The sequence below is a fragment of the Asparagus officinalis genome, chromosome 8 (genome assembly GCF_001876935.1).
Source record: "Asparagus officinalis chromosome 8, Aspof.V1, whole genome shotgun sequence".
Classification (NCBI taxonomy): Eukaryota; Viridiplantae; Streptophyta; class Magnoliopsida; order Asparagales; family Asparagaceae; genus Asparagus; species Asparagus officinalis.
Window position 1 is genome coordinate 32,766,150 of NC_033801.1, and position 24,582 is coordinate 32,790,731.

At 34.3% G+C, this 24,582-nt stretch overlaps 1 protein-coding gene across 1 annotated transcript; it reads right to left on the reverse strand.

Moving 5' to 3' along the window:
* On the reverse strand, nt 327–23,524 carry LOC109851577 (WD40 repeat-containing protein HOS15). The gene is made up of 14 exons (XM_020421787.1): nt 23,274–23,524; nt 17,178–17,323; nt 15,941–16,274; nt 13,926–14,020; nt 13,786–13,832; nt 13,114–13,261; nt 12,971–13,034; nt 10,666–10,824; nt 10,433–10,554; nt 8,433–8,507; nt 7,543–7,596; nt 7,384–7,457; nt 7,115–7,189; nt 327–829 (listed from the first exon to the last, which is right to left on the reverse strand). The coding sequence occupies exons 1-14, from the start codon at nt 23,341–23,343 to the stop codon at nt 610–612; spliced, it is 1,683 nt and encodes a 560-aa protein (XP_020277376.1). The 5' UTR covers nt 23,344–23,524; the 3' UTR covers nt 327–609.

Here is a 24,582-nt window from a genome sequence, read left to right on the forward strand (position 1 = left end):
CTATTAAAAAAAACAAAAAACAAAAACAAAAACAAAAATAAAAACGGGGGAAAAAAATACTAATCTCGTTTCATTTGCAACACTAAAAGGTATGCAATGATTCAGGCTTTATGAAGTCAACGCAAACAGGAAAAGAAAATGATAAAACAAGCAACGCGTTCAACATCTATTTGCATGTACGTTGTTATCCAAAATTAAAGGAAGCTAGAAATACAATAATGTAGACAGGTAACGGGTCTGAACAAAGTGAATCCCTTCTCGACACTGCTCCAGAATCAAATCAAATACAGAGAAGCTCCTTTATAGTAAATAAGCTTAAAACATAGTTAAATAACCTCAATGAAAGTCCATCTTTGTATTAACAATAGAGTTAGAGTAACAACGAATAAACATAAAATCTCTTTCACTCAGGACAATAACAAATAACCTAAAACATTAGAGGTTTGGTCACAATCTAAATCAGTCATAAGTACTAAGTCCAACTACCTTCAAGAGTTAAACTTATATTCTATACAAGTTTGGCGATAATTCATATCCAAAACGGAAGCAATCAATCCAGCCAAAAATTTAACTTCAACCTAAGGCGAAGGTGAGCAAGTCAACTGCCATTTACATTCTGAAATCCATCACACAAACGGTGTTGTTGGAAAAACATGCTGCTATCTTATCGCCTTCCTTATTCCAGCAAACTTCAAAAATCCCACCTCCCCCGCTGTATGTCTTTAAAAGCTTCCCCTCTTTCACAGACCATATGTGCAGGCACTGATCTAATGATCCGCTTGCCAAATACTGTCCATTTGGGCTAAATGCCACAGAATATACAGGTTGCCTGCAATGGATAATTGTAATGTTAAGCAAGACGCATGATGGGAAACATAACCTAATAAAAGGGTAAATTACAAAAATCCCTGCAAGGTCTTGCATGAAAAACAGAAAACACCCTAAGGTTTCAGAAGTGACAATTTGACTCCCTGCATTTCAATTTCTACAAAATTAAATTGGAGGGTGAACTATGATCAATGATCAGACAACATGGCAATTACACGTATTTGTTGGAAACATGACATACAACGCAGCAGAAAAAACATATCATGACTATTAATCAAAATTAATTAAAATCTAGAATTATACCTGAAACGGTTTCCGAATTTCTACAATAATCTGATCCGATATCAATCTGAAAAAGCTTCATCAAGAGAAAAAACCTCCAATTGAAATCCACCCATCATCAAAGAGGACCAATATTGAGAGATAGGTTCTCAAATTTTTATTTCTTCATATTATCTTCATAAGATTTTCTGTCTCTTCATAAGACTACATATAAACTCTATTTATAGGAACAAACTAGTCTTAGAGATTTTAACTTTAAACAATTCATAATTATTTAGAACTCTATCCATAACAATTAAGGATAGAAATATATTTGTTCAGTAACTCTATCCATAACAATTAAGGATAGAAATAGATTTGTTCAGAAACTTTATCCATAACAATTAAGGATAGAAATAGATTTGTTCAAAAACTTTAGTCATAACAATTAAGGATAGAAATAGAATTTGTTCAAAAACTTTATCCATAACAATTAATGATAGAAATAGAATTGTATTGCATATTTGCATGTATACCTCTTTTAATGACATTAGTGAGACCAATTGGGTCCCATATAGAGAATCAATTATTAATCAAATTAATAATTTTAATTTAACAATCAAATCCTTATCCGACCAATTGTTCATAAAAACTCTTCCATAATATGAGTTTAATTATTAATAAATAATATCTTACATTCAGTTCCCTCCAGTATCATTTATTTTAGGCAACTCTTTTAAGAAAGACAACTCACCTATTTGCTCATGCCTAAATTACAATTCCCATGAACATAAATAAAAATCATTTTGAAACATCAAAATATTTTATTTTTATAAGAAAGTGAATTTAAAAAATATTTTCAAAACCACCTGCCGGCAGGAATTTAATAGCTTCATGGGAATGCATAATAAATTAACTCATCATAATGAACATATAGGATCCTATCTAGACATCCATCATTTTCCTAAATAAAATTTAGCAACCCAACGTTTCAGGTTGTGTAGCGCTTGCTAACCATCACATCAAAACATACTAAATTATCAAATTAAAAATAACAATATCATCAAGTCAAAGGGACTATGTAACAATTTGAATTCTCTATTTCTTAGGTGACTTGTCCTAGAGAATTCAAATACGGTCTAGTGCTACACAGATCATAATGTGTGCTTATGTCATACACCCAGAGAATTCTCATTCCCAGTGGTTGACTCACCACCACATCTCATATATCAGTGTCATGCATAATAACCTGTAATAACAAAGTTATTCTCTACTAGTTATAGGTTAAACACAAATTTAAGAAAGTTTCTAAGTTAGATCATATCTCCAAGCAAGTGACCATCACAGTGCATGATCTAACAAAATAACTTCTAAGGATATATAACAATTATATAAATAATACCCAAATTATATGTGCAACAATTAAATTTATTACCATTACAATATTATTACATAATTTGTATTGGATGTTCAAGGACAAATTATTATTATTATTCCAACAGTAAATATATACATGATTATTATATTAAAAGATTAGTGATCACATCCAAAAGAGATGATTTTGGTTTCTTTTTTTCTTTGTTGTTTTTTCTTTTTGTTGGTGGGGGAGGTGGGGGATGGGAGCTTTTAAGACCTTTGGTGGATTTTTTGTCATTCGCACAAACCATAGTTTTGTTTTGGTTTCTTTTGTTTTTGTAATTTACTCTAATAGGTAAATTTGCTGAAGATTATCACAGAGGTAGCATTTAGAGAGAATGAAAGGAGATGGTAACGAAGAGATGTTTAGCACACTTAGTGTTATCAGTGCCAATGAGTGCCAATGAGCAATGTGAGGTGCGAAGTCCCTCTGCACGCACATGCGCAAGGCGCAATGCAATGAGCGCGCCCAAGTGAAGTGAGACGCGCACCACACTTAATTTTTCAAGAAAGATAATCAAGCATGAACATGTATGTTCGCATAAAAAATACGTCAAGATAAATAATGTATACTAATAAGTTAGAAAATAAGGTCTTAATTTATAATGCTCCACATAGCAATAAAATTCATAATTTTCCAAATCAAAAGTCAAATCACGACTAATATCAAAGCAAAATAAAATAGTAAAACGAGAACGAGTTAGGGCCTGCAATTGTGCTGGTAAAATGGCCTAATGGCTTTATGTTCTTTTTGGGATATGGATTATCAGGTATAAATACCCAATTGAAAAGTTAAAGAACAAAAATATATGAGGATATGCGTTGCATGGCCCTGTGCGAAGCACCCCACACCGCAGGGCGCATGAGGCTTAGTGAGCTGCACACGCCTCTAATAACACTGAGCACACTTCAACATGATGTGCACCAAATAAAATATGCAATCAAAATGGTTTACAGACTTGGTTGTTCATTATTGTCCCTGAAATTAATGAGCTTTTTGCCTTCTTAAAGCTCTTCATTTTGATATTGCTAAACAAACGTCTAAACCTAGCAATAGCTAATTCGCCAGACGGAATTCACAAGGCTTTCCTAAATTGATGGGTGGTATATAAATTGTAAGTTCATAATGCTAACCGTTAAGCATAAAACGCATGCTTCTAACCCATAGATAACCCTCCGGGTGAAAATGGACACAGGATGGATTGGTTTATAATAACAGACACACATATGGATATTGAGACGGCTACGATTTGTTAAGGAAAACCTATAACCCCCATCCGCCAAACAATATATATCATGTCCATATCCATATCTTGTTGATACTCACATTTACAGATATACCATATCCATATCTGCTTGATACTCACATTCACGGATGTGAAGGATGACATGGTTCGATAAGGAAACTTCAACCCATATTCACCAAAATCAAATACGGATATGTATCGTATTAAGAGAACAAATTCAAAGCAGATATGAGGTAAAATAATTGAAAATATAGAGGCATGTGTAAAATAGTTGTTTAAATAAAACCAAATTTCTCCAAATTAGAGTTCATCAATATGTTGACATATCTAAAAAGCTACAGTTAGGTCTTCAGATCACAAAAATTGGTCTTCGATCCATTAATCTAAGGTCAAAACCGTTTCAAATATTAGATCTATACAGAAATTCAGACACATATCAGGATATTTTTATATATGTATCCTTATGAATGAAAAAAAATATCCATATCCATGTCCTAACAAATATATGTATTTAGTATCCATATCTGCATCCTATTGGTTAGGTAAGATCTTCAGGTCACCAAAATTGGTCTTAGATCCATTAATCTAAGGTCAAAACAGTTTTAACTATTAGATCTATACAGAAATTCAGACATGGATCCGGATATTTTAATTATATATGTATCATTACGAATAAAAATAATATGTCCATATTCATACCCTACTAAATATATGTAGTTGGTATCCCATATCTGTGTCCTATTGGTTACAGATGTATCCACTGTTATCTATATCCTTTTACATCCCAGACCTTCCGCATAGAATTTTGAAAAGCCATCCCTCATCCAGATCAACCACCACTCATCTACATCCTCATCCAAATCAACCACCACTTATCTACATAGATGAAAAAGAAAGGTAAGCAGTAACTCCAAACACAAGTACTTCCCTTGTGTGCAACAGGTAAGATTTCTGAGCATGCTCTAGTAACTTGACAGTACCTTATTGACAGTGGTGGAGCCAGGAATTTCAGCAGTGGTTTCAAAATTTTAATAATTAACAATAATGTGTATTTTCCCCTCATGATTGATTTGTATCTAAAAAACAATACAGAACAAGACTTTCAAAATAAAATCTTAAATTAGAATATAGCGCATACAATAACATTCATCTTGCCTTCATTTCTTAAACCAATTTAATGACTTCAGATATGATAGTTGATCAGATTGAGCTATCTAAATTCTTTAGGATGGAGCTATCTTTAGATTTTGAATTGGAGTAGGATTAGATCATGATTTGGGTTTTGAGTTCTATTTATGAATATTATAGAGTTTTTTGCGGAGATACGATTGAAAGATCAAATTGTAAGACCCTTAGGATTCGAGGGACGTATGACAAATTTCAAAGGTTTGATGGACTAATATGAATTGAAGATTTGAGGGGCTAACAACTAAATTACATAAATAAATAAATAACTTCCCAAGTTTTTCAAAAAACCTGACTTGTTTTTTACTCCCTTCCATTTACAAAACACCAAATATCATTGTCCAAAACACCTAGCCCAAGAAGACAGGGAGGTCAACCCAAAAAGAAGGCACTATTCATCTTCTTCTTTCTTTAAACCGAAACACAGATAACCTAAACTCCCCTTCGATTGGGGGCAGAAACAAAAATGAAAAGAAAAAGAAACTGAGTTCCTGTTCTGCTGTTCATCCCTTCATCAAACAGAGAGCTTTAAGAAAGTGATGTCTAAATTAAGATTTATGACGTTACAAACCAACTACCCCCCTTGAGTTTTTGTAGTTTTAAAGGTAGGGGCGTAGGGCTAAGGCCCCTTTGGCCCACATGTGCCCCCAACGTTGCTTGTTGAAGTTGTGTAGAACAAGAAAAAGTACAAAACAAAGCATTAGCCACACAGACACAAGACAAAAGATAGTAATAAAGTAATGGATAGCAACAATGACATCAAGCTACATTAATAATAGTACTTGTTGAAATAGTGTAGAACAAGGCAAATTACAAAGCAAAGCATTATTCACACAGACACAAGACAAAAAATAGTAATAAAGTAATGGATAGCAACATTGATGACAAACAATAATATTAAAACGGTGTTGACTGTTGAGCAAGCTGAAGGTGCAAAACTGGTGTTATCCACATACATAAAAAGGAAGTAAAAAAAGAAAATGCAACTAACAATGTTACACAACTACATACCTTGTGTAAAAAGGATAAAATCACACACAGTATTTTAAGCATTCTTTACCAAAAAAAAAAAAGATCAAGTAGATGTAACCATAAAAAACTTTTATTCTAGCAATAATTCATGTCATATTTGGCATTTTAAGCTTTCCTATCAAGTTACAAGCCCTTGGATTATTGTCTATTAATATATTTCCAACCACTTAAAATGAACCATTTTTTACTGGCTTATGATGGGCAGTCTAAAGGAAAATATGCACATCAAAAGGCTAGAATGCTTCATTCGCCTTATACACACGCATCAATTTGTCCCTCATTTTGAACTCAAGGTTCATGTTTGCCAGTGCCTCACTATGCAGCATGGGTTACTTCTATCAGAAGCTGTACTTGTACCCTACCTGATATTCCAACGCCCACACCTGACAACAACACTTCCTCAGATATGTGCAAACACTAATTCTTACATGTTCTCAATTATATAATGATTTTAATTTTAAAACACATTCATACACTTCTGAACATATATCCTACAGTTCACATGCACTTCTTTATTTACATTGCGTATTTAAGATATGTTCTTATTTTCATTTATAAACAAAAGACTATGGTGGAAATGATATAAAATATTGACTTATATGAGACTAAGTTTAGATAATGCCTATTGTATAAAGTTGAAGATAAAAGTCATATTTTCCTTTTGTAAAGTCAAAAAAATATATGGTAGGTTAAAACATTAGCATACATATGCCACTATATGTTTTATATTATAAAAAAATAATAGTTTAGATTCTTAAATGCACAGACATGTCTTTGTATGCATGTACATAACTTTCTTTATTATTATAGTAATTATTATAATATTTCATATATTCTACCATCATGCTGTCACGTCGTCATGTTGCCGTGTCATACTTTTTCAAGAATTTTCATGTCCTGTGACCATGTCCTGCTACTTAGGTGCTTCATAAGTGCATCTGGAGGCATTTTTCCTCATGAAAACAGTCACATATGCATATATTTGCTAAGCATACAAACAAATAGGCCGAGAGACATTTCGTTGCAAATAGCGGAACTACTCACATTTCAGACTGGACAAGAGGTCAAAGAATCATTTTACCAAGAAAAGCTTGCAATAGAAGTCGACAGGCTAAACAAAATTGTGCTAGTAGTGTTTTAATTACCTGTGACCATTTAAGCTGTATACAAGTCTTCCCAGCTCAACATCCCATAGTTTGATTGAAGAGTCAAAAGATGCACTGGAAGCATGCCAAAATAAAAATTAAATAACATTTGTTAGTATTGCTAGTAAATATCAAAAAGGGAATTTAAGAATACAACATTATTAGGTAATAGAAGGTTGTCTTTGAGCATTTTTATCAATTTGTTATCACATAATTATAACGTTAGCTCAAAATTATAAGATGGGCAACCAGAAAAATGAAACATTTACCTTGCCAATAGTAATTGCTGATTAGGGTTGTTTGTACCTGGTCCAGTGGGGCTCCATCTAATGGTATATATCTCCTGGTAGAAATTTCCGAAGAAAGAAAAAAAGAAGGATGCTTACCAAATCTGAAGAATTCAATGTAAGTGTCAAGTGAATTCAAACCTTTTGGTGCTCCTTGAAGTCGTGTACACATTTATCCTGCTTAAGGCTCCAGATCTGTTTTAAAAAAACTATGTATTAAGATTTGATGTGATGTAGTAGAAGATAGCATCCACTATTGACTAACTAATATGACAAATGTACAAATCCTAAACTGCGAAAATCCCAGGAAGATGAAGGTCTGCAATAATAGGAAATAACAGTGTACACAGCAATAATCATAACAAAGAAAGACCATAGACGAGCAAAAAACTAGTAGAAAGAAACGAAATTTTAGGGGACGCCATTGTAGATAGTGAAGCCAAAGTCAAGATAAATGTTCCACAGCGTGACTATTGTTCTCTAGGAAGAACAGGTGATGAGGACGCTCGTACTACAAGAAGATATGGAAAAATAAAATAGGTATATGAGTTGAGCTGAATAAGCATCAAGGAAAAATGATGCTGAATGAAGACAAGATGACAGATAAAGACTGTAGGAAAATTAACCACAAGTTCATGCAGAAGGCTCAATAAGGAAAACACAATTATATTTGTTCGAGGAGTTGAATACGTGGACAACAGGTGTTAAAAGAGTAAAAAAGCAACACGGTAAGGAAACTAATAAGAATGCTAACTAAGGAAGGATCCATAAGGGCTCTTCCAAGCAGTAGCGATAAGATCTGATGGTGAATTTGATATAATCACACTTTTGTGAACTTAAAAAGCAGCTATTGACGCTATTGAATGAACTAAAATAACCTACAACTGTTACTATGCAAACTTTTTAAGGCTGAGAACTCTGTTTTGAGAAAAACATTAGGAGCCAAAACAAAAGATAGTGTTTCCTATGTAATGATATTGGATATTATAAATGATGATGTACAGTTATTAAATTGTACTTCCAAATCTCACCTTCGCTGTCCAATCATCAGAGCATGAAGCCAGCAATGAACCAGTTGGATCCCATTTTATAGCATTAACCTCACCCTGAAATGACAAGCAGAAAAAGTGTCCAGTTGCTGCTCCAGGATTAAATGAATAATTTTCTGGTGGTCTACCAATATCTAGTGGCTGTCTAAGCATTTAAAATACAACGTTTTAACCTCTTTAATTTTCCATTACATGAAATAAGATACATTTTTCTCTGTTGAATTTTTATCTAACATCAATAACTTCAAAAATATTATTAGGACTCTAGCGAGATCCTCTTAATTTACTAGTAATGTGCAACTACTGCAACAAAATAAAACAAAGTACTCTATAGGCCATGGTGTGACCATGAATTTAAAACTCATGTTCTAGATAGATTCTCCACATAAGCATATAGCAGATTGGATTCACATTTAACATTTCACAAATCTATTGAGAGTGAATAACTCCCTCACACCCACCAAACAAAGAAAGCAGAAAGCAGACAAAAAATTAGCTGCTCCTCTTTAGCGGTAGCACAAATTTTGGACCTAGGACTCTAGCACAACCCCACCCCCATGGTATACAAACTACCCTGGCCTCCCTGGTCCCAATTAGAAATGAAGTCAATATGCCATCTGAAGAAAACAAACATTTGATCATATAAATACAAATTGAAATCGTAGAAAGACCATAATTTGAGCAGTAAATATTCCCATGGGCTTATATGGTTATCGTACTAATAAAAAAAAGATATTATGAGTTGCATTATTGGCAGGCCATCCATAGACAGATAGACTTAGTACATGAAAATTTTGTCAATGTTTCCCTGAATCCTTTAGCCAATATGTTGGGAAAGTAGGTTTAAATTCAGATTTAGAACACTAAGTCGATAAAGAAACAAATACATAAAAGGATTGTATAAGGACAACTTATTTATGAATACAAGAAATACACTTTCTGTGTGGTCCACAATGGCAATGATGTTATGTTACTCAAGTATTCTCTAAGCAGGCCAGTGCTAGGATCAATACTTCCTTCCTATTTCTCCTGGAGTACTTGGAATCTGAATTACGATTTTAAAGGGTCATGTCGGTGTCTAGTTAAAAAAATAAGCAGTTTTTCAATTTATAATCCACATAACAAAAGAAAAAGAAATATATTATAGGAATTTTAATTCTCATAACACGTGAATGAACAACAACATTTGATCTCATGTACATTATTAATTTCAATATTAATATATATGTGTGTATAATATTTATAAAGCCATGTCCCTGTACCTTACCTTTTATGAATTTGTCATGTCCTGTACCCTACATGTACAGGTACCCATTTCCATGCAACATAAGCGGAGACAGTAACTTCATAAGCTATCCCATTTATTTCAAAGCTGAAGATAAATTTATACGAAGGCTGAAGTTAATGACTATGAATTATATGGCATATAGATTATATACTTAAGGGAAAAAGACTGTTGGGGGTAGGAAACTTGGCCAGAACTCGACAAAATCTGGTTTTTGGTGGTCCTTAGGACTCACAGCCAACCCTATATGGATAAGCCAATACTGAACATTAATTGGTAACCGCTCATTGCTTACAAATTTGCCACAAATACATACATAACTAGGTCAGCTAATAATCACATGAGCACACAAAGCAATATCTTCTCTTGAGTATAAATCTTTTATGGGCAACTAGCTCCTTTTAAATTTGGGAACAAATTTATGTTTGCTGAAAGTTAGTAGCCTCATGCAGGATAATGCAGCTCAAGTTGGTTATTTGTTTTAGATAATTTTTAAAATTCACTTCCAAATATGCCTACTTTAAATAAACAGCATCAAAAGAAAATTGAACAAACATCAAATAAAGTTCAGACATTGCTGATCTAGTAGTTTCATACATAACTATGGATTTAACTAGCAGCAGACCACCAGCAATCTATTTCATTAATCTTCACTCAATTAAACAGATAATAGTCGTCATAGTTCATTGTTTCTAACCTGATGCCCTGCAAAAACTTTTAATGGGCGATTTTCCCCGATCTTGCAAACATATATCGTGCTGTCTGTCGAACATGTTGCAAAAGAGACATTGTTTCTCCAATCAACATCAAGTGTTGGCGCTGTCCAAAAAAATATATGCAGTCACAGTTCAGTGTTCCAGACTTCCAGTACTGTTAGAAAACAAATAAAGATAAACAGATGTAGTATTATGTTTTATAAAAATAAGGTACCAGAATGGAATTCAAACTGCTGCTTATACTCCCATGTCCTAGTATCCCACACGATAGCCGTTTTGTCAACACTGCCACTTAGGAGATAATCCCCCTTCTTGTTCCACTTCAAAGAGAATATTGGTCCTTTATGCTTGGTTAGAGTATTCTTGAGCTCCCCTGTTCAGCGCAATCAGACTGATGATTGGATGGAGAAAAAAAAGGTGTCTCGTAGTTTAAGAAATCATATTCACATATGCAGGTGACATAACTGTGAAAGAAAACTCCCTGCAACTGCTTTACATAAGTAAACATACAACTACGAAACAAGCATGCTAGTAATACATGATGCCTATCAGTAAAGATCGGAAAATTGTCCATTTGAATCTCAGGATCCAGTTTTCTAGAGAACTGTTTGCAGAGAACCCTAAAAGTTTCAGGAAATGCCCACTCGAATCGTATTTAGAGACCCAATTGCAAATTATAGTCGCACTGCAGGAGTGTAAGACTTAACAAAGCTCCCATGCAAGTCATTACACAAACCAGTGGAGAAAACAAGCACCCTTTTGTGCAAGGACAACACATGCGCAAATAGAGTACATTAAAGTATGCACATATCCAAATTTCTTGTCCCAAACCATTTCTAAGAGATTTCCAAATTTTCAAGAACTTCCCAAATCCAAGTTTGTGAAGTATGGCTTGTCACTTAAGCATACTGTTCCTGTCTTCCGGAACACATAACTTGCCCCATGGTAGTGAAGTATGACTATACAAGTAATCCATGGCCTTTAACTTAAATAAATAGACCAAAACCAATACAATTTACACAAACCGGTAAATGTTCTCCATGTTACGTTAAATCAAGCTAAAAACCCTCAGACCACAGGGTTCTGGAAATAGTCCACGGAAACCTCAGTCTGGAGCAAGCCAAAAATCGGCTCAATGCTTGATCTTGATACAACTTCTAGTCATATTCAGATTGGGGAAAAGGAAAATTCCAGATGCTAGAAAACTCAATTCAAACAAATATCACAGGATTCAGAACTAGCTTGCATACCTACATCACAATAACAAAGCCAAAAGTTCGACATGCCAACTCCATTTGTTTTAATATTTCAAATGCATACATCAACTATTGTCAAAGACTCAAAGTTACATTTTCTGAAAGGGTTCTTCACAGAAACCACCTTTAAAATAGGGCGACAATATGAAAGGCGACAACATGAAAACCATCTTTAAAGTTCAATTAAAACAAAAACCACCTTTAAAGGGGTTCTGATAGCAATCAACCACATTGACCAACTTCAAGGTCAAATTTGAAATCCCCAAAATTACGTTGCGAAGAAGAAATATTATTGATTCTTGTCTATGGCCCATACTAACCCAATATTGACCATGTTTCTTTGTGTTTCATCTACAAATTCAATCAAAATTTCACCAAAAAATAGGTCAAGGCAATTGCTTGCTACCATAATCTCTCTAAAGGTGGTTTCTGTATTAATTGCATTTATACTTGTTTTTTGTATTGTCACCCTATTTTAAAGGTTGTTTTCCCGCCCGCAGGGGGGACCTTTTCTGAACTCTACTTTTTTCATCAAATCAGAAGCTTTTTTCCATTCGATTTTACAAATATTTACTTATCTTTCTGTACTTTTAAGAATGTAAAAGAAGAACAACAAAATTTCAAGATCTTGGGGTTCTAAACATACTACAAGCATTATAAGAATGGTAATCATATGTGCATGCAATTATCAACTAAAGTTGTGACTCCTTCCCAGCTTGAGATGCAGTTAAGTTATGGAAACATGTTCCTGCATGTACTAAAATTTGGAATCACCTCTAGTCATTACTATTACCATGCAGCAGAATGTTGTCAGACCCCACCAGAAAATTTTAGATATCTCAAGAGCACTGGAAGGTTTCTGCATATCTTCCTTAAGATTGGCTATCATGATTTAGTGGCTGAAGAGAGCTTATGTTGTGCTGCACAATCCGAATGAAAGGATGCACGCATAAGACAGAAGCAATCTACCAAACAAGATATACTCGAAATCTTCAAACAGTAGCATAAGAAATACCATCTCAATCAAGAACAGCAAAGAATTAACACATCCATTATTGAAATTATGACTAGCAAAGGAATCAGTATTGCTACTCAAGGGCTAAATGATAGGCCATAATAAGGTGCAACCTCATATGCAAGATACGAAGCCTTATTTATTGCATCAACATGCCAACAAAATATAATGGAGATAAAACTGAGAAACATAGACAGGAAAAAACCATCCATGATAAGTATCAAGGACACTCATTTCAAAATGCTTACCATCCTTGCTCCATATTCTAGCCTGGCCATCATAAGAACCTGTTGCTAGTAGTGACCCTTCCCCCTGTAAATGGAACATGAATATGTAATGAAGGCCCAAAGCCTAATGGAAGATATATAATTGATAAAGAGAAACTCATTACATTCCAATCAAGTGTTGTTACATCCTTGCTCTTCTCAAGTCTTCCCTTGAAATGTTTTAAAACCTGTACGCGAGGAGGAAGATTTTGCATGCTAGAACCACAAGGGCCATCTGGAATGGTCCAAATTCGAGCTGTTGAGTCCCCAGACCTAATAAAAAAGACTTGATCAAGACATATGAAAACATTTCAAGGGAATGTGACAAAGGTTTACCACCCTGCATGAAACAAATAAAAGAAGTTTATGTCAACAAAAGAACTATAAAGGGCAGTTCGGTGCACAAAGCTCCCGCTAAGCACGGGTACAAGAAGGGGTCAGATCACTTCGGATCGATAAAAGAATATAAACGGCCAAATTAAAGAAACAATGAATTAGAAACCTACAAAAGAGTTCCCTAAAATATTCATTAAAATACACAAACGCACGACGATGTTAGGCCACAAGTCGGAAGTTTGTTATTTACTGCCTTCGAGACCCAGAGCTTTCATGGGTCAATTGCAAGAGACCTGCATTACTAAAAGGTAATTCAAACAGAAAACAAACATGAAGGCATTGAGGTGACCTTGGCAAAAATAATGCCTCTAATTCCGAAAAATATACACTCTCAAACATTTCTCTATGGGCAGAGAGTAAGTTGAGATGAAAAATTAGTAAAAATATACATGTATACTTACCCAGATGCTAGTAGTGAACCAGTTGGGCTCCATGCACAAGCAAAGACCTAAAGGAGTGAGACAATACAAAAAGGCATCTTAGGGGGTGGAAACACTTTAGGATGCAAGGACAAAAAAAGAGGGAAGATGAAAGTACAAACCTCAGAACTATGTCCTTCCAGAACAGTCACATCAGAGATAGAAATTGCACAGGCTACAGATGGAGCACTGGGGGTGATATCCATTGGTTCTGGCCCTATTAAATGCTTGAACAGTATTATGTCTAAGTAATTTAAATTAAAGCATAAAAACACACTGATATATAGTAAATAATAAAAGCATTAGAATAATATTGCAGAGATAAAGCAATAAGTGACAGCTCAGAGCAATTAGACAACGATATTACAAAGATAATTGGTCAATAAAACAGGAAGATTTCTTAAGATATTAAATAAAAATAGAATTCAGCTCCTCCTGGAGAACCTTTGAGAGATAAAACTTGCATTAAAGTCTCAAGGATGATGCACAGTTACTGAGAAATTAGTGACTCTAGACAGGTTTCATAGAAAAGTGAGGTGTTACTCATCCCAAAGATGTTCTGTGCACAACATATTGGTTACATCCTGCAGAATTTAGCATCCCCTATAATGGAATGACGCAGGATGGTTCAGCATTTGATAGGGCTTCCCATTTCAGAAGAAAAGTAACAGCAGGTAAGTACACTCCTTTTCCAGATACTCAATACATGCTCCCGTGATTTGATGAATGAGATCCATATGAGTCTATAAATGAGGAGCCAGCAGCACTTATTTTAGTTTAATCATTCAGGTTTACTAAGAAGACAAAACTGAAGAAGAGGAAAGAAGTCGTTGAAAAAATATACTAGAACTAGTAGATGCACATGATCTTGGCCCATCTTTATTATAACTTTTCTTGCAAGGAAAGATGAATATATAAGGGCTCAATATTGCTGATCTGGAACATACCTCATGCTAAAATTCAGTTCACTGATAACATTAGCTAGTTATCTCACAATGTCTTCTGCACATGGGAAAAGCCAAGAATAACAGTGTCTGGTCCTCCTTTGGTGACCTTGACAATAAAATTGATGAACTAACTTCTAGTATGGAAAATTATATTATATAATCAGGTCGTATTCTTGTTCATTTCTTCCCCTTCTTCACCTTTATCAATCTGACAATTCAAGTATCTGGAGGAAAAACAATTAATGTTCCAATCAAATTGGAAGGTTATGTTGTGCTAACTATGACCTAACCAAATCCAAGCAATTTATAAATAAGATAAATGGATCAAGTCTACATTACATGAGCATAATCAGGTCAGACCGGGTTCTGGCCACTGGATTTTTATTTATTGAATGGATTAGTTCCAATCGAGCATAATCTGGTTCTATGTTGAAACACATTTTCCACCTCCAAACATAGAGAAGACAAAAGGAGATGTATGCAAATAGCCTAAGCCGCTGAGCAACATAAAGGGTGTCGACCAAGACTAGCCACTAATACCCGATATAGGCAGGAGAAAACACCAGGCAATTAAAAGTGACAAGAGAAATAAAGTCTATTTTTTTCAACAGGAAATCCATATATGACAGGAAGTCGCAAAAGGCATATGCCTGAATCCAATTTAGAACAGAAGATTGTCCAACACATACCTAGAAGGTGATGGTGTTACAAAAGATATTACACACACCGTAGCGACATAAATCGAAATTGTTTTAATATGCCACCAGTTGCTCCAATATATAAAAGCTTATAGGAATTTAACAGATTTAAAAAAATCAAAACGTACTTGGACACGTATAAAAAAGAGAGGATCAGTTAAATACAACAAATTTTGAAATCAATGCAAAATATGCATGGATTGCAACCAGCTATGGTTCTTTCACACATTTAAAACTATTCATAAAAATCTTATTGGCTAGAAGATATATCAAAAGCCCAGCTGGTGTCTTCAAACGACATAGTTCAACAAAGTAGTAAGGTTACTACATTTCTGCATACTGGACATAGTTTTGAAAAGTGTAGAAGATCTCACGATGATGCAGTACAATAATAATATTTTGAGTAGAGCAGAAGGTTTCATATTGATACACTTATTGACTTATGTCAGCAATTAAAGAAGAAATTACCAAACAAATAAAGTCTTATTTTACCTGCAATAACACCATTTTGATTGATTTTGACCTTCACCTTATCTTCACACTCTTCAACAATATCCATATTTTTGTGCTCCTCAGGTTGCTTATCCTTTTCACGTTCTCTTTCTAGTTCTTTATCCTTTTCTACCTTTTCTTTCTCCCTATCCCGGTCTTTATCTCTTTCTTGTCTTTCTCTCTCCCTTTCACGTCCAAGATCTTTTTCGGCATCTTGTTCTTTCTGAAGTTTAGCCTTCTTTTCTTTTATGATTCTTTGTAATTCATCCACATCTTTTGTAATAATATCCAGAGGTTGTAAAAGTGAAAAATCATCTTCATATGCAGGATTACCCTGGCATTGGCAATATAAAAAAAACAATAAATAAGCACATAATAGACTAAGTTTGCAATGCATTATGCATAAGTCTTCTGAAAAAGCATCAAACACCCAGCAGTATTTCCCATCAAAACATGGTTCAGCAATGACGTACAGATTTCCATATCAGCAATTGACTTAACTTAGAAAGAACCTCATAGCAAGGTTTTAAATGTCGGTTATCGGGGATTTATCGGACGGTCAAAATCCTTATCGGATAGCGAAAATCGGGAATATATCGGGGATAAGTAGTATTTATCGGAGTAATATACTAGCAAATAATAAACAAACATAAGCTTAAAAAAATATAATGTTAGTCAAAATGGAATAATAAACAAGCAAATAATAAGATAACATTAAGAATGAAGAATCATCTACGCATCTACATAATTATTGTTTAATCATGAGATTCATAAACTAATTTACTAAGTTGATATTTAGTAGTTATGAGTCATTATCAATATCCATAAACAAACATAAGCTTAACACCAATCAACCAAGTTCCAAAAGCAACAAATAGTTCATAATTTGTAAACATTCAAAGAGCAAATCCAAAAGAAAGTAAAAGCTCCCAATCCTACTTATCGACCGATAAAGCCGATATTTAGAGCCTACTTATCGGCCGATAAATACCTTTATCGCTGATAACTCGCCGATAAATCTCAAAAAAGGATAACCGATTAAAAATCATACTTATCCTAACGGAAAGCTCCCAAATCCGAAAACTCGGCGATAATATTGGATTATCGGCCAATATTTAAAACCATGCCTCATAGTAATGAATCTAATAATTCATAGTAATGAATATAATAATACATAGGCACTTCTATACCAATTAGCTTAGATATTTATTCACAGTAATGGTACATAAACACTTACACCTTCCAAGTTCGCTTCCAACTCAATGTACTGAACACCTTTCTGAACAAAAGTAACAAGAGCCCCTGGTGGAATTAAATTTCCATCTATAGGAGATCTGTTAATTCCCGCCTCATATCCTAAAGCAAATGCTGCATGTGTAAAACCTGAAAGAAGTAAATGGTAAAACATTAGCAACTAATTGCAGTATAAAGCCTACTTCATAAAGAAAATACCCCAGTGAATTATAAAAATGAAATATTACAACTCCTCGTCCAGTTTTGTGCTAAACCAATTTTTTTGGCAAACTATACAAAACTAGGCCAGGACCAATCCTCGTCCAGTTTTGTTCTAAACCAGTTTTCTTTTGCGCAAAAGAAAACTGGTTTAGAGACCAGATTTTGGCCAATGAAAACAAGGCCAGATCTGGCCCTCTTGTTTGTCAAACAAAAATCTTTCAAAACTGGGCCAAGTTTGAACTTGGCTCAGTTTTGAAAGATTGCTAAACACACCCTATATTGAGCAGAGTATCATGGGCACCGGATACATAGAAACATTTCATTAATACTCTCAATACATTATTTATCACCAATTTCAACACATCATAGGTCATCCCACATACAGAGAACCAAGATAGTGTCAGCCTGAAAAATTTGCTATACAGTTCTGAAGTAGCTCAAATTATACATCCAATTTAAAGGATACTCTTTCTAGATGTCATACATCTACTTACATCACATATTTACAGCTCACAATATCCTGATAAGGCAAAAAAAAACAATACAAAAAACTTCAAAGGTCACGGTACCAAATCCATTTATAGAAGCTAAAATGGACAATTTGCCTACAGAGTAAGACTGCAGCTAGAAACAAGCAAAATATGTTACTGTGCTCTCATTAGGTTCAACAGGCATTTATTTCCCAGTTCTGTCCTATTTGAACATGCTTTAGGCCACTATTGAAGAATTTTTGTCAAACCTTTAAAAAAATGCAAAATAATTAGTAGCCAAGTTTTTTGAAACTAATCTTTCAACACAGTTTGAAAGCCTGGTACTGGAACGCCGGTCTTCTTCACTTGCATCCCTGCTATCTCCCTTCCCCTATGGCTGTTTAAGTGCTTTTGGAATTTTTTAAGGAACTTCACATTCCAGTTTCAATGGTTATTTTGATTAATAAACAGACCTTTCCAAAACTACAAATAATCTACAATTCTCATCTACTCTTACAATTAGATAAAATTTTGACTTTTTGTATAATTATTTACAAAATTTGGGAATGGATGCCTAAATGAATTTAAAATATCACAGTTATATGTAGTTTTATAATTTGTGACTGGAATATTTAATAAATCATTTTCTTATCAAATAATAAATAAAAAATTAACCAAGAAAATGGGACTAGGTGACACACCTAAAGCAAAGGCACTTCAGACCATTTGGTCAGATATATAAATGGACAAATACATATCAAGGGACAAGGGTAGAGTGGAACTTAGAAAGGGAGGGAGGGAGAGAGTATTTGTTCATTTATACGTATTTATTCCAAACTATCCTCTGTCGCAAGTAAAAAATAATAATAAGTTTGAACCCACTGCTTGGAACCAAAGATAGAAGCTACTTGCTTAATTAATTCCAATGAGTTTTGCACTAATTTTTCTTAAACCTAGTAAATTTGAATTATGAAATAGGACTTTGTCCTTAAAGACTGCTATGATGCTCTTAAAGGGTGAAACAATTTTTCCGTGATCTAGAGGGTCAAAACAATCGAATGAATACAAATTTCTCTGAAGTTTATACCAAGCAAACGTGTCAATATCATACATATGAGATTATATTTTACAATTAGATATATATCTTACAATTCAATATGCAATGCAAAGAAATTGATATATACCTTCATTTATATATCAGGTCAATGTATATTAGCTAACAATTAAAAGTACCTAGCAATACAATTCAAAATTTACAAATGTGATAAGTTGTTGTTAGTTGATTCAACATGTAAATGGATTTCAATCTCAACTAAAATGACCTTTCTAGTTTAATAGCAGGTCGCAATTTTAGTAGAAAAGAACATCCTAGCCCATGATGATCTGATTCGCCTATTGTAACAATAATGACCCGCAGGGAGAGAAGACCTTTGCATAATACTAATCATGGCTCTTTGAACGTAAAAGTGGACCAGCACTTAATGAAACAACATAAAAGGAAGAGGTATAGATATTAATTTTGGAAATTGTTAATTTCCAATTTCAAGTATTTCATAAGCAAATTTTAATGATAATTCCATTTACTAATAATATATTTTTTAAACGTGAATGGCATTAGTGAAAAGAAGAATAGAAAAAGAGGATAGTTGAGCTAAAAGTGAAAAAGGAGAATATGAAAAGGAATAAAATGAAGATACCATTTCTGGTGATGCTGATATTGATGAATCAATCATGCTGATATTGATGAATCAATCAGGGATAGTTATTGATATTGGATTGGTTTGTTTTCTCATTTCGCATGGAGGTTATAAACATAGTAATGAGGACAAGAAATGACAATATTTGATTAGTTGATATATTTTTGAATTTTGAATTTTAAATTTTAAAATTTGAAATTTAAATTTTGAATTTTGAATTTTGAAATTTAGTTTAATTTTAGTTGAGTGATTTGAGGGATTGTTGTTTGTTTCTATTTTTATTGCACGTTGTGTGCACGTAGTTTTTTTATAAATAAGGTTGAATGAATTATTGAAAATTAAAATGAAATTTGAGTTGGCTTAATTTGGGTGTGAAACCTAGGCCTCGGGTGTGAAACCCTAGGCCAATACATGTTCCTCTTCTTCTAGCTGTCAAACCTTTATCTTCTCCGGTTCATCTGTTCATCTCACAACCTCGCTGCCCCCACCCCTTCTCTTCCACAAGCTACCGATCTATCCCTGCTCTCCTTACCTTCGAGCAGACGTCGTTCCCGCCTCCATAAGCCGTTAGAATCACCTCAACAGTCGTTGATTTCCCTCCGTCCTCCACTCTTAGAGCCGTCATTTATTTCGTCTTGACGTCGTTGCCAGCCTCGTCCCGACGCCCGCCACCTGCATCGACCCGATGACCTGTGGGACATCGCACCACCCTCATCTCGTCGCCGCGTCGTCATCAGTTCAACACCGTCGCACTCGTCGTCATCGGATCTCTGCCTCATCATCGTCGTTCAGTTCACCGTTGTCGTCACACCACCTCCAGAGTTCTCTCACGTCGGGTTTGTTCAGACCGACGAAGGTTTCGTTTTCTTTTGTTCCTCTTTATTTTTCTGTCAATCTCATTTTGTTAGTTAATTGCATGAATATATTACCTCTAAACTCTTATCATATATTCACTGCTTAAAGTATAATTGTGAGTTAGAGAGTAACTGAACATGTGATTGTTAAAACTTGATATTGATTGTAAAACTTGTGCAATGATAATGAATATTGCAATTAAATTGATCGAGATTGAAATTGTTCATAATTGTCGATGCAAATCTTATTAAAATTCATCTGTCACATTAGTTGTTTTTAAATTAATTTCCTACCGAATATTATGAATTTTGCCGAAACGGTGCGTTGTTTAAATTAGATCGCTGATTCCGATAGACCCTCTCCCCCGTTGCGCATCACATAGTTTAGCAAATTGACATCCTTATTTGGTATTTTTCCAATCCTCGATACTCAACATAGAAATTATGATAATTAGGCCTCTTATGATGCTACAATAATAAATAAATAAAAACTACCTTTTAGGCTTTCAAGAGAAACTATCTCATGGGGACTCCAAATTAAATCTGTCACATTATCTTGCATTCATAGAGCAAGAAATAAAATGAAATTGTGAAGGGGTCGTTACCAAATCAGAGCCTGAGAGGAAACTCATGTGTTTCATTCAAGATGTTGGAAAATAGCTCCTACAATGATGATAACAATAATGTATGCTAGTAATTTCTTTAACCCATTACACGACATTGGGCATGGTATGCTAACCCTACATGCATTAAAGGTCAAAGACATGTGATGAACCACATTTCTAAACCATGTTACTCCAAAAGTGGTCACTGGAGATCATTATTCTGAGATTTTCAAGAGTTTCCAACTGCTTCTTCCATATCCTCTTCATCGGTCAAGCTTCCTCCTCGTGATATTCTTCCTTTTTGTGTCATTGAACCGGTTTTGACAGTTGAAAAGTTACTCTCATGTCGAAAAATATCGGATGGCTAAAATCCATATCGGATTGCGAATATAAGGAAAATACCAAGGATAAGCAGTAAATACAGGAGCGCCAAGTAGGATGATGTGCACATATAATATAGTGTCTTAAAATGTAATTTAGACACACTCAATGAAATCTAAATAAAATTAAAGTAACTAATTGTTGAAACTTACTCAAGGAAAAGAACTTGCTAGAATTCTGCTAAAAAATTTCAGAAGGATGGAACTTTTGCTAAAAACATTGAAGAAATTTAGCGTAACTATTTTGTTTTGCAACAAGCAATATAAAAACGATATATTGTCCAACATCACTCACTCATATATCAGCCATGTCCGGAATATCACCATATATTGCTAAAAAGTGGTAAAAGACACCATATTGTTTTGAGGCAAGCCTTTTAAAATGATATATCAACTAATATATTGGCTATATTAGGATATTTAAAACCGTGATTACTCTAACCTTTCAAATTCAATAATGCATGCTGACATATGTTTTATGCTCTAGCATCTAAGTTTCAACCACCTCTAATAACATAGATCATGAATTCTTATGATTTTCATATGAAATTTCATTCTCTTCTCAATTTTACCGAATCTTTATTTGCAATCCTTAATGAACACAAACCCATTTTCTACACCAAAACCTAATTTCTAATCCCATATGAACTACATCCATAGACATGCTAGATCCAATACTAACCCTTACTAATTATTATTTCATCATTCACTACTTTCCATTTTTCATCAAAAGCAAACATGAAACTTCTATTTCACATAATCACATTTAATTCCTCAATCATAGCCTGAGCTAGTAAAACCTAAAGGACAATGTGCCACCTTCTTAATCTCACCTAGATTTCCAAACCATGTCATTAAACAAAGATATTATTTTCAAGGAGGAGCTTTATACCCCTCAGAAATAATCTCAAGAGCCTTGACACCTCTTATTAACTTCTAGAGGGGTATATATTGTCATATTCTAAAACCACCATTTCCTTGTCTCATATGAGATACCTTATAATGCTTTTAACTTGTTAACTGCCAAATGTTGTGCTACTAGCCATACTAGAATCAAGGGAGTTTTTAACTTTGTTGAAATCGTGGTGTCGTCTTTATTTTGTGCTACACTTTGCTCATTAATTAACAAGGATCTCATTTACTAGACCACAATTATCTCTCACTCGAATGCATAATATATTTACTTTTTGGGCTTAATATTGAGAATTTATCTATTATTATCTGGAAGGTAGATTGCAATGGTATATTCTTATTTATCTATTTTACTAGGTTTAAGATGGGTTCAAAATTTTAGGCCTTGAGAAAGAAAAGGTTGCATTTGTGATGGGCTAGAATTTAAGGTAACCTTCACGTTTTAGGTCGCTTAAGTGTACACCCCAAAAAGATAGTTAAGCAGTACATACCCAGACTAAGATTGAAGAAGCATGTGCTGCTGATACAAGATAGCTGGTTTTGAAAATCCGAGGACAGCAAAGCTTGTCACGGAGTCCGCATGTGGGTTCATGATGATGAAGCCTACTCATTCTAGTAAAACTTCACAACTTTTCTATGCTACACTTTAATTTCAAGAGAATCTAGATTATAGAATAACCCGAAATTGAAATTAGTTAACCCACAAAAAAAGGCCAGATATTCGGCCAAATGATGGCCGTCCGATTTCAAATACCATAAATTTCAAGAATTATAAAATGGCAAATAAATTAAGAGCAGCCAAAGCTCTAATCTTTCTCCTCAACTCCTAGTTAGGGTTTAGGGAGACCATACAGAAACCCTGGTAGAGGCCCATATGACTACAAAAAGCCCTAAGAAATCGGGAAACCCTAGAAATGGAAAGAACAAAGTGATCTTTGGAGGAGAAAAAAAAAAAGGGACCTGATTCCTGGAGATAGCGGAAGACGAGGAAGTTGAGCTCTTCGGAGGTGATGGTCGAGGACGTCGTCATTGGACCCTTCGCTCAAAAATCATGGCCCGAACAAAATTGATCCTTTTTGATTCCCTGCGCTAAAAGATCGCGGTGAAGAGGGCGTCTCTTTGTCTTTTTATTTTTGTTTTTATTATTTTTAATTTTTAATTTATTTATTTTCACATGAAAGCTCGCTCTCTATAAGTCCCCCCTTTCGAGATTTTTCGCCACTGGTTCCCGTCTGTTTCGGCCAAAATGTAAGTTTTAAGTTGCGGTCTACAAATCATGAAGACCAAACTTTAGGCCCATTAACCTCGTAACGAAGCCTTCCTAGTTTCTACAGAGCAATATGAAATAGGCCGAAAGTTTAAAGGCCTGATGATATTCGATAGTCTTCAAATGGGCCTAATTACACTTAAATACCCTCACTTCTTTTTTTTGGAAGCACTTATATATCCTGAAGTTTATAAAATTTTCTCTTATATATTCTCACTTGCTTGTCGCAACACTTATAAACCCTAAAGTTTTAAAACTTACACTTAAAAAAAGCCCTAAAATTTTTAAAAACTTCACCAAAATATCCAAAAGTTTTTAAAATTGCACTTAAATGCTCTCAAGTTTGAATATAAGGGCTACCAAAAATAAATGAGGGTATATACGTGCAAACTAGGGAAAACTACTTAAATGCAACTAAGTCCTTCACGACGAGTCCCCTCTCACTGCTTCGCTTACAAAGATAGAAGGAGAAGACTCCCTTCAAGTTGGGAGGACACGAGGAGAGAGAAAATAAATGACAAAAGTAAGCATCTTTCCTCTACCTCCCCTACAAGAAGACTTAAAAAGATATCATCTATCCACCTCATTGCACCTCCCTCCACTTTAAATTTCCTCCAAAAAAATCCCCTACCAAATCAAACCATTATCAAAGAAACATTTTCTTGTAGAGTTTCCATGACAAGCATCAAGTTGTTAAAAATCATAGATTAAAGGGAGTCAACACAAGAAAATAATAATAAATTAAAAGGATGCAGAAAATGTGTGGAATATCTCGCTTTTCCCTATTGCTTGTTTAGTGCTTCCTATCGCTTCAAATTTCAGATCAGTACTCATCAAACCATAAGCTTTACTTATAACTTTTCCTCTCTTTCCCCATAAATAATTCCTGATATAATAATATACTTGAGCAAGATTGTCACCTGAAAATTACATCAGGTTACATTGTCACCACTTTTAATGACTAGCATAAATTTGGTAGCATCTTAAGTCAAGAAAGGATAT

What these genes read in the sequence shown, in the direction of transcription:
- LOC109851577 (XM_020421787.1), bottom strand. Translation starts at nt 23,343, where the DNA reads ATGACGACGTCCTCGACCATCACCTCCGAAGAGCTCAACTTCCTCGTC. An exon ending in GGTTCACTACTAGCATCTGG is followed by an intron (nt 13,262 to 13,785) that starts GTAAGTATACAT and finishes CTTTTTTATTAG; the next exon opens with GTCTGGGGACTCAACAGCTC. An exon ending in TAGAATATGGAGCAAGGATG is followed by an intron (nt 10,825 to 12,970) that starts GTAAGCATTTTG and finishes TGCGCTGAACAG; the next exon opens with GGGAGCTCAAGAATACTCTA.